Source organism: Leuciscus leuciscus (assembly GCF_965113295.1).
Source record: "Leuciscus leuciscus genome assembly, chromosome: 1".
NCBI lineage: Eukaryota > Metazoa > Chordata > Actinopteri > Cypriniformes > Leuciscidae > Leuciscus > Leuciscus leuciscus.
The window spans coordinates 67,102,572-67,113,560 of NC_138725.1; the positions used below are offsets into that span (position 1 = coordinate 67,102,572).

General features: G+C 39.3%; 1 protein-coding gene across 1 annotated transcript in view; it reads right to left on the reverse strand.

Annotated features, from left to right (window-relative positions):
- Positions 1-1,068: 1,068 nt before the first annotated feature.
- LOC309498582 (uncharacterized protein) overlaps positions 1,069-10,989 on the reverse strand; it is a gene marked incomplete at its 5' end in the record, with an annotated part of 10,787 nt that continues 866 nt past the window's right edge. The window contains 9 exons of the mRNA XM_082169374.1: positions 1,069-1,997; positions 2,083-2,256; positions 2,395-2,667; positions 2,985-3,099; positions 3,321-3,394; positions 5,963-6,010; positions 7,017-7,206; positions 7,306-7,399; positions 7,499-7,677. Of these exons, the coding sequence (XP_082025500.1) occupies positions 1,807-1,997; positions 2,083-2,256; positions 2,395-2,667; positions 2,985-3,099; positions 3,321-3,394; positions 5,963-6,010; positions 7,017-7,206; positions 7,306-7,399; positions 7,499-7,677 (1,338 nt within the window). The 3' untranslated portion in view covers positions 1,069-1,806. The remainder of the gene's footprint in view (positions 1,998-2,082; positions 2,257-2,394; positions 2,668-2,984; positions 3,100-3,320; positions 3,395-5,962; positions 6,011-7,016; positions 7,207-7,305; positions 7,400-7,498; positions 7,678-10,989) is intronic.

The following is a 10,989-nucleotide window of genomic DNA, read 5'->3' on the forward strand; positions in this document are numbered from 1 at the left end:
CGCCTGCAAAATGGGCTTCATGATTATATGTAAAAATGTAAACGTTGTCGTAGGACTATAGCAAGCACATCATTGGAAAGGTCTCAAACCTCAACAGTAACATATGTCAGTCTGAAGAGGATACAATACTCCTGGTTTGAATTATTGACCTCTGCTCTGAACCTTGAACCCAGTACATGTTTGTACAGGCTTGTCATTTAGCAACAGAATGTGCTACACACATAGGACCAGCTCTTATAGAAAGCTCTGGACCTTAGCTGTCATGCAGATATGGTCTCCAATGTTTAACCACTGTCAAATGTGGTAATAAGCTATTTTGACTTATTTAACGATTCAATTTTTAAAATCTGATGAGACCAGTGTGTTCCCCATCCCCCCCAAAAACAGGGTATATCCAAAATTCTACACTGCCAACTTCTACTTATGAGAAATATACCAATATATTTTGAAACTACAACTTCAACTAGAGACACCCACAGAACACAGTTACAAAGCTAGTGTTACTTGTAGTTCTTCCGGGCTGGGTGGGTGGACTTGTTCGACGACTCTGTTTTTCTGCTGTCTGCTGTGAATGGGCTTCAACTACACTCGAAAAGTTCAAAACTGAGCAAAGTGTTGTTGCTGGTGACAAAACCACTGATTAAATATGTACATTGAAGCTATACTGGCGTTAAAGACCCCCTGACCTGCATTGAGGGATATGGGATTCATATGTGACCCGCTCAGCCCACATTGTAGTGTTCTGTCTGACTGCATACTGTAATGTTTCACCAATAATAATACTGAAATGACATAATTAAAATAATGTAATGAATACCATGATAACATCTAAATAAATGTTGATAGATGTAGCATTATAGTTCTAAAAATATCAATAAACAAAGCAATCCAGCTTCCCTGGCAATAAGACAGAAATAATAACATTAAAGAAATACATATAAACCATATGATCTCATGAATAAATGTTATCTGTGTATCCATGTAAGATGTATCTAGGAGATGGAGGAAACTGTCATGATGAAATGTCTTCTTCCCCCTAGTATAAACACTGTACTTAAGACGACACACCACATTTTAGGCATTTATTAGCTTATACAAAAACAACACACATAGCTCAGACACATAACAAAAATCACAAATGCAAAAAGTGAAGAGCATGTCGAGTGATTACAAAGGCCTGGTAGGGACTGACCCTGTGATACATGATGGGCCGCTATGGAGTGATTTGCAGTGGTGGTAGTGCAAAAGTAAACATTGCAGGGATTTAATCAGTGCAAAGCTGTGCATGTTTAATATGACTATGGAAAAAAAGAGTGTAATAGTATTGCTTAACAAAAACAATACAAAGAAGATCAAATAAATAGAACAACAGAAACTTAAATATATTTATAAAAAAAAAAAAAAAAAGATTATACAAGCCAACAGGGGTAAATGTTGGGACCACAGCCCAGAATGTGTAGAGGGGCTAATGTAGCCTGTAAGACAGTGAAATGGATAGTGGATACTAGACAATAGACAAAGTGATGTGATGGTTGGCGCAGGGTGAGACTCATGCTGAAAAGTCCATTTCTCCCCTAACCTTTTCTGTGACATTGAGTTGCTGGTTTGCCCTGGGGACAAATGACCTCCTCGTTTTTGAGCATGACAGAAGACTGCTACTGCAAATTATCCTCAGTTTGTTAAATGATTAACCTCAGCTCCATGCCAAACACAGAGCCAGCTTTCCTTACCAACCTGTCCCAGCGGCCCTCTTCTTAATGCTGCCTCCCCAGCACACAACCGCATAAAAAAGGACTCTGGCCATGTTTAGTCTTGCTCAGAGTCACTGCTGGTATGGTACTCCTCAGAATCACTATCGAAGTTAATTTCGGTTTCAGTCAGAACTTGAACATAACATTTCTTTGCATGCTTTGCCAGGCTGTTGCTTGCTTCCTTGTTCTTCATCGTCAAGCTCTGTAGACCTCGGATACCATCTTGAAGCAGGCCCCACGTCTCACCTTACATGTTAAAACACATTGAGCCTTTATTAATCAGAAACATTCAGAAACATTGTAATGTATGCCAAGTATAACAAATACATACCTGATGTCACATTAGAAAGCTGGGATGACATCTGCTTCAGGGTGTCTGCACGGGTGCAAAGAGACTTCCAATGCTTGTTCATCTCTGCAATAAGAATCCTCTTCTCCTGCTCAAGTCTCCTTACTGCCATCACAATGTCGAACGCCTTCCTCTTTGTCCTTAGATCTACAGAGTCTGAAATACATAGATGAAACATAAGTCGGTTGTAATTAAGATTAGTATTTCAATATTTTCTGGGGTTACAATCGAGGCATGACAGATTTTGTCCTACTATGTGACTATTTCACAAAGTCAACGGAATTGTGTACATACCACCGTGTGTAAGCTGCCATGGCCAAACAATCTCGTCAGATAGAATGGTGTCCAATGTCAGTTTTTCTGCATTAGGAACCAAGGTGTTATACTTCTCCACTACAGAATTTAAGATTTTTTTTTCCTCCCTGATCTTTCGGCGGATTCGGGCACGTCCTTTGCATCCGTCACTGTCCTTATAAAGACGCTGGGACCTCCTCTTAACACTTGCCACCAGCTCCTCTATTGGGCTGGCAACAGCGGCAACATCAGCATCATTTGGGGATGTTGTTGCTGAGAGGAAGAAATGAAGAGATAAGAAATATGCTTCTTGATTCCATGAAAAAATATTTTTGGTGTATGAGCAAAATAAAGCCTCAACAATCTTTTCATATTTCTCTGTAACTGAGAGGCTACACTTGTAGCTAAATTTGAGTATAGTTAGGTTCTTTATTGTCCCCATGGGGATAATCTTGTCCACACGTCATCAGCAATCAGAGTATGTGCTCTTTGACTACGATTACAATGAGCCTCTTTGGAATTGCAGCCAAGCTTAGTCAGAAGTGATACATCAAGCACCATATCAAACAGTATAAAACAGTATATCCTACCTTCTGCCCACTCATTGACATCAAAGATCCACCTCTCCAGTTGACTGTCTGAGATGTCCATTACCGTTTTCATGGCCTCCAGGTTATGCAACTGGCATTGCAGGGCTATTTTGGCCTTCAAACATAAATGACAATGAGGGAAACGCCTACAACTTTGACAATTGTTGATAAGGATTGTGAAGTACCTTCACTATTAGAAAACCACATACAACACTAATTAAATATACAGTATATTCGTATATACGTGGACTATCAATATATATGGTATGAACATTTAATATTTTATTTTACAATATCGCTATGCATTTTTGCATAAGGGAAAACTGGTGTCTTTACCTTCCGATATCGGCGGGCAAGGGTAGAAGCCAAGTTGTCAAACTTTTGTTGGTTCCAGCGCATGTCTATGCGTCCTGCAAAAATAAAAAATATGAGATTATCACCTTTCTTTCCAGTAGCAGTAGGAGAAGAAACTGTGCAGACTTGAATCACAAACTTTTCAGAGATAATAACTTACAGTACTATGGAACTATTAATCTGCTGTCTTGTGCCATTTGATTACTGTCCCATGAAAGGGTTAGGTAAATAGCACAGGATAGTGAAGAAATAGTCAAGTCAAGTCAAGTTTATTTGTATAGCGCTTTTCACAATACAGATTGTATCAAAGCAGCTTCACAGTATTAAATTAAAATAATACAACAAAGTTTGTTTCAAGAGGAATTTATTGATTGATAAAATTAAATTAAATATCCCCAAAATATCCCCAACTGAGCAAGCCAAAGGCAACAGTGGCAAGGAACCGAAAAACTCCATCAAGTGACCAAATGGTGTCCTAAAACTCCATCAGGTGACCTAATGGAGAAAAAAAAAAACCTTGGGAGAACCCAGGCTCAGTCGGGGGCCAGTTCTCCTCTGGCATTTATGAGCTAGAGGCCGGATTGTAGTTTGAACTGTGGGATTATATGAATGCCTGGCTGAAGAGATGCGACTTTAATCTAGTTTTAAACTGGGAGAGCGAGTCTGAGCAACGAACAGTATCAGGAAGACTATTCCAGAGTTTTGGAGCCAAATGTGAAAATGCTCTCCCTCCTTTGGTGGTTCTGGATATCCTAGGTATGACCAAAAGCCTTGAATTTAGTGATCTTAAAGAGCGCGATGGATTATAGGGTGATAGAAGATCCGTTAAATAGACTGGAGCTAAGCCGTTTAGGGCTTTATAAGTCAGTAGCAATATCTTATAATTAATACGGAACTTTATAAGTAACCAATGCAGTGATGATAAAATCGGTGTTATATGATCATATTTTCTTGATCTCGTAAGAACTCTAGCGGCGGCATTTTGGACTAACTGTAGCTTGTTTATTGAGGATGCAGGACAACCAGCTAATAAAGCATTACAGTAATCCAGTCTCGAGGTCATGAATGCATGAACTAACTTTTCTGCATCAGAAACTGATAGCATATTACGTAGCTTAGCAATGTTTCTAAGGTGGAAAAAGGCTGTTTTTGTAACATATGAAATATGATTTTCAAAAGACAGGTTGCAATCGAGTATAACACCCAGGTCTTTTACTGTAGAGGATAATGTAACAGGACATCCTATGATGTTAAAGTTGTATTGTGCGAGGTTTTGTGGGCGGTTTTTTGAACCGATAAGTATTACCTCTGTCTTGTCTGGATTTAATAAAAGAAAATTACGCGTCATCCAATCTTTTATATCTTTAACACACTCTGTCAATTTGGAAAATTTTGCGTTTTCATCCGGCCGTGATGAAATATATATTTGAGTGTCATCAGCATAACAATGGAAACTAATTCCATGTTTCCTTATAATATTTCCAAGTGGCATCATATATATTGAAAATAACAGAGGGCCTAATACAGATCCCTGCGGCACTCCATAGTTTACTGGAGTTATGATCGATTTTTCTCCATTTAAATAGACAAAATGGTAGCGGTCAGATAGGTATGATTTGAACCAGCTTAGTGCTTGTCCTTGAACACCAGTATAATTTTGTAGTCGATCTAAGAGTATTGTGTGATCTATAGTATCGAACGCAGCACTAAGATCATGTAAAACTAGTATTGAGATACAGCCTTGGTCAGAAGCTAAAAGTAAATCATTTGTGATTTTAACGAGCGCAGTTTCAGTGCTATGATGCGGTCTGAATCCAGACTGAAACTTTTCATAGATATCATTTTGTTGCAAGAAAGAGCCCAGTTTCTAATATTTTAGACATAAATGGAAGATTTGAAATGGGTCTATAATTTGCTAGATTATTATGATCTAATTGTGGTTTCTTAATGAGAGGTTTTATAACTGCCAGTTTAAATGTTCTTGGAACATGACCTAAAGATAAAGACGAGTTAATAATATTGAGGAGAGGCTCTTCCACTACAGGTAACACTTCTTTCAGTAGTTTAGTTGGTATAGGATCTAATAAACATGTTGTTGTTTTAGATGAAGTGATAAGTTTATTTAACTCTTTTTGTTCTATAGTTGTAAAGCACTGTAATTGTTCTTGCGGGGTGATAATTGAAGCTGAATTATAAGGCGCGATTGAAGATTGAACGTTTACAATTGTGGTTCTGATGCTTTCTATTTTCTCAGTGAAGAAGTTCATGAAATCATTACTACTGAACTGTAACGGGATATTTTGTTCGGGTGACGTCTGTTTATTTGTTAGTCTAGCCACGGTGTTAAATAAAAACCTTGGATTGTTTTGCTTGTTTTCTATTAGTTTGCGGAGGTGCTCAGCCCTGGCCGCTTTTAGGGCCTTTTTATAACGTGACATACTGTCTTTCCACGCGATTCTAAAGAATCGATGTGTATTTTTTAATATTGCACTGCCCTTCCTTATTATCCTCACATCAAATAAAATAGGATGATGGTATTGTAATCGATCCATCCATTTATGTTGAATATTCTGAGCTTTATATTTTCAGAGTCAGCATATATGCATGAGCTCAAAGTGGCTCACCATTGTCATCAGGATCAAAATTTACTGGTATGCTCCACTCCATTTTACCTTTAGAAAAGAAAACAAAAAAAGAAAACCTAAGTGGCAACAATCTTATGCAGGATTTCAGGGAAAGAAAATGTCATGGACAATCATTTTTTCTTACCTCACATTTGAAATCATGAGCTTTGGCATGAAAAACAGAAAGAAATGGCCTCATTTACCCCTTTTCCACCAAGGCAGAGCTGGTGCTGGTTCGGAGCCAGAGCCTAGTTTCAAATCGGTTCTTTGTTTTTCCACCGCCAAAGCACCAGCTCCGAACCAGTAAAACTGGTTCTTAAGTAGCACCAAATCATTGCAGGGTCTAGAACGGAGCCAAGAAAGAACCGCTTGCGTCAGAGGCTGGGGGCGGGGTTACCGTGGCCAACAAGACTGAAGAGAAACTTGTGACCGCCATTTTTAAATAGCAGCTAGTCGAGCTAATAGCAGCTCGATTATAATATCCGTCTATGTAAGTTACGGCGAGCTGCACGAACGCGTTGGATTCGCCGTGTTTGGATGCCGATTTATTTTCGCAAACCCATGAGCATCCATAGTAACGCAACGTCTATTATTGTTGATGCCTTGTTCGAGATGCATCGGAGCAGCGTGGACCGATCAGAGCTGCGGGAGTGTTTGGAGATCATACGACTCCTTGTGCTTTTTGATCGCTTTCGCAGTGCTTTGATTTCATGTGCTGATCGTTCTGCGAGAAGCCGATGCATCTCGAACAAGTCTGGTGTGTTTGTGTTTGGCGCTGCCGCGCTAGCGTTGCTGGGCAACATGATACGTATGCAGTGACGTAAGATATAGCTCTGTTGTGGCTCTCTGGCCGGTGGATACGCAAACCGGTTCGTCAGTCGAACCAACTCCGAACTGGCAATAGCTCTAGCTCTGAACCAGCACCCGGTTCTTGTTGGTGGAAAAGGGGTAATGGTGAGGAGATCCTGAAGCTCAGGGCATTTCTCTGTCACTCTCTGGAGGTAAGGCCAGTATTTGCATGCCACATCCATTGCAAAAAATGTAACTGGCTTACAGGCCATTTGCTTTTGTAGGTACAGGGGGTAGGCAAAAATCTCCCCCCTGAACATATTGAGGGCACGAAGGAGAACCCCATGACGACATACAGCGAGTTCCAGGCCCTCCTCGTCTGTTTTTCCTGAGGACTTCTGAGACGTTTCACGCGCCGCTGACCATTGCCCTCCACAGACACCTCTTCCAGAGACCTAAAACATGGAAGATGAACAGTCCAAACTTGTTCAAACAAAGTACTCTGTAGGACGTGGTGTTTTATAGGTAAATATAGTGAAGTTGTGCAAGTTTACATGACTGGTCGAGGTATGGACATAGTCCACGAATTTTGCAACGTCATCATCATTCGCGATGAACACGCCATCAAAGATGGCTTTTTCCTCCGATCTAAATAAAAGAGATACATATTAACTTTAAATATTCATATGATTTTGAATTCACAGCAGTTACTTTCAAAGTAATGGACCGTCAATGCACACACAGTACCTTGCTGCACTCTTGAATCTGTAGTGCTTACGGTTTCCATCAACGGATACTGCAAGCATGTCTGGGTTGCAAGCTGGGCAGTCAAAGTGGTCCTCCTGGCATAATTTGTCCACTTCGAATCGGACAGCTCCCCACTCCAAGAAGCTTTTCCGGAAGCTGTCTGCTGTGATGTTTCCGCTCTGTTTCAAAGAAGAGTTCAGTAAAAGAGAACAAAAGAGAACAGTAAAACGGATCAAATTAAACAATATACTACACTGAAGTAAAATGTTCTAAATGGATATATTTTGGGATGTTTGTACAAACTTTGTTACCACTCCTTAGAATACATATCAAAGGAAATAAACAATGGCAAGGCAAGGCAAGGCAAGTTTATTTATATAGCACATTTCATACACAATGGCAATTCAAAGTGCTTTACATAGAAGAAATTAAAATAATGAAAAGAAATAAGAATAATTAAAACAGTTTAGAAAAAATAAAATAAAATACAGTACTTTTAAAAAATAAAAAAGAATATTTATTATAGATCTTTCTTTCAAAGGATTCCCTTAAGACTTAAATCTTTCAACCTTCTTTTAACCTTCAATCTTCTTACGACTTCCATCTATCAACTTTCCTTTAACTTTCTTTTCTCCCTCATTTACTCACACGTTCTTTTCACTTTCTTTAGCACTTTAGCACTGCGTTCACATTTTTTCTCAGACGAAAACTTTAATATCGTCATTTAAATACTGTTCTACTTTCAAACCCACATTAATCACTTTCACATTATCACCTTCTGAGTGGGCATTTACAGTTTCGGGCTAAATGCCCTGCTGACATAGGAGAAATTAAAATAATTAAAAGAAATAAGAATAATTAAAACAGTTTAGAAAAATAGAGTAAAATACAGTACAGTACAAACAGTCGGACGAACAGCGGCACAGTGCTCATTCAGTAAATGCACAGCTAAACAGATGTGTTTTGAGTCTGGATTTGAATGTGACTACAGTAGGAGCACATCTGATCTCTTCTGGAAGCTGGTTCCAGCTGCGGCTGGCATAATAGCTAAAAGCAGACTCACCATGTTTAGAATGAACCCTTGGTATTTCTAGCTGATATGATCCTAATGATCTGAGTGATCTGTTGGGTTTATATTCAGTGAGCATATCTGCAATGTATTGAGGTCCTAGGCCATTGAATGATTTATATACCAGTAATAATACTTTAAAATCAATCCTAAATCTAACTGGGAGCCAGTGTAAAGACCTGAGGACTGGTGTGATATGTTCATATTTTCTGGTTCTGCTCAGAATCCTGGCGGCAGCGTTCTGTATGAGCTGCAACTGTCTTATGGTCTTTTTGGGAAGGCCAGTGAGGAGTCCATTACAATAATCCACCCTGCTGGTGATGAAAGCATGCACAAGTTTCTCTAAGTCTTGTCTGGAAACAAAGCATCTGATTCTTGCAATATTTTTCAGATGATAGTATGCTGATTTAGTTATTGCTTTGACATGACTACTGAAACTAAGGTCTGACTCTAGTGTCACACCAAGATTCCTGACTTGATGTTTAGTTGTTTTACCCCTAGAGTGAAGGTATGCGTTCACCTTGAGAACTTCATCTTTGTTTCCAAACGCAATAACTTCAGTTTTGTCTTTGTTTAATTGAAGAAAGTTTTGACACATCCAACTGTTGACTTCGTCAATGCATCGGCACAGGGAGTCAATGGGGCTGTAATCATTAGGCGATAGGGCTAAGTACAGCTGTGTGTCGTCTGCATAGCTGTGGTAAGCAATTTGGTTATTTCTCATTATTTGGCTCATTGGGAGCATATACAGGTTGAACAGGAGTGGCGCAAGAATTGAGCCTTGAGGGACTCCGCATGTCATGGATGTCCACTCAGACTTATGGTCTCCTATACTCACATAATAACCTCTCTCATCTAAGTATGACCTGAACCATTTTAGGACTATCCCAGAAAGCCCCACCCAGTTTTCCAGCCTGTCAAGAAGTATGTTGTGATCAACAGTGTCAAATGCAGCACTGAGGTCGAGTAGTACCAGCACTGATAATTTTCCTGAATCAGTATTTAAGCGAATATCGTTTATTATCTTTATGAGCGCTGTCTCTGTGCTGTGGTGCGGTCGGAAACCAGATTGAAAATTGTCAAAGTATCCATTCGAGCTTAAGAATTTGTTCAGCTGATTGAAGACAACTTTTTCAATGATCTTGCCTATGAAAGGAAGATTTGAGATCGGTCTATAGTTGCTTAATATGGTCTTATCCAGATTGCTCTTTTTCAGGAGGGGCTTGACAACTGCAGTTTTCAGGGAGTTTGGAAAACTCCCAGAGAGAAGTGAGGCATTTACCACTTCTAGAAGATCTGCTTCTAAACTGTTTAGCACAATTTTGAAGAAAGATGTGGGAAGTGTGTCAAGAGCGCATGTTGATGTTTTAAGGTGTTGTACGGTTTCTTCCAAAATTTTGCCATCAATTTCTTTGAAGTCAGACATAGTAACTACTTTCTCAGGTGGTCTGATCTGTCTGACCCCAGTGCAACTCAAGGATGTGCTGATCACCTTTCTGATATTATTGATTTTCTCAGAGAAGAAAGAAGCAAACTCACTGCACTTGCTGTTTGAGAGCATTTCACTGGGAATCTGGCTTGGGGAGTTTGTCAGTCTCTCTACAGTAGCAAAAAGAGTGCGTGTGTTGTTTAAATTGCTGTTTATAATATTTGAGAAGAAAGTCTGTCTAGCTTTGCCTAGTTCCATATTGAAAGCATGCAGGCTGTCTTTGTATATGTTATAATGGACTACAAGTTTTGTCTTCCGCCACATGCGCTCTGCTTTTCTGCATTGTCTTTTCATATGTTGCACTGCTGTTGAGTTTCTCCAAGGTGCTTTTTGTCTGCCACTCTTCTTCCTGACTTTAACAGGAGCAATATCATCAATTATATTTTTAACTTTTGAGTTAAAAGAATCAAGGAGAAAATCAACAGAGTCAGCAGATATGCTTGGTGTTAAGGATATAGCCTTCATAAATAGTACACTAGTGTTCTCATTTAAGCATCTCTTCTTGACAGACACAGATCCAGCTTCAGTGGCAGGAGAGATCAATATATCAAAGAAAATACAGAAATGATCAGACAGTGCCACATCCTTAATAACAATCGATGAGATGTTTAGACCCTTACTGATAAGTAAATCTAGAGTGTGTCCATGATTGTGTGTGGGTCCATGTACATGCTGAGTCAGATCAAAAGTTTTTAAAACAGTTTTGATTTCTTTTGTCATATTGTTTTCTGCATTATCTATGTGAATGTTAAAATCTCCAGCAATGGCAAAACAGTCAAACTCTGAGGTAATTGTTGATAACAGTTCTGTAAAGTCCTCAGCAAAGGCTGGAGAATATTTTGGAGGCCTGTAAATAATGATAAGTAAAATGCGAGGAGCACCTTTTAACACAGTACCCAGATATTCGAAAGACGGGTAATTCCCAAATGATAT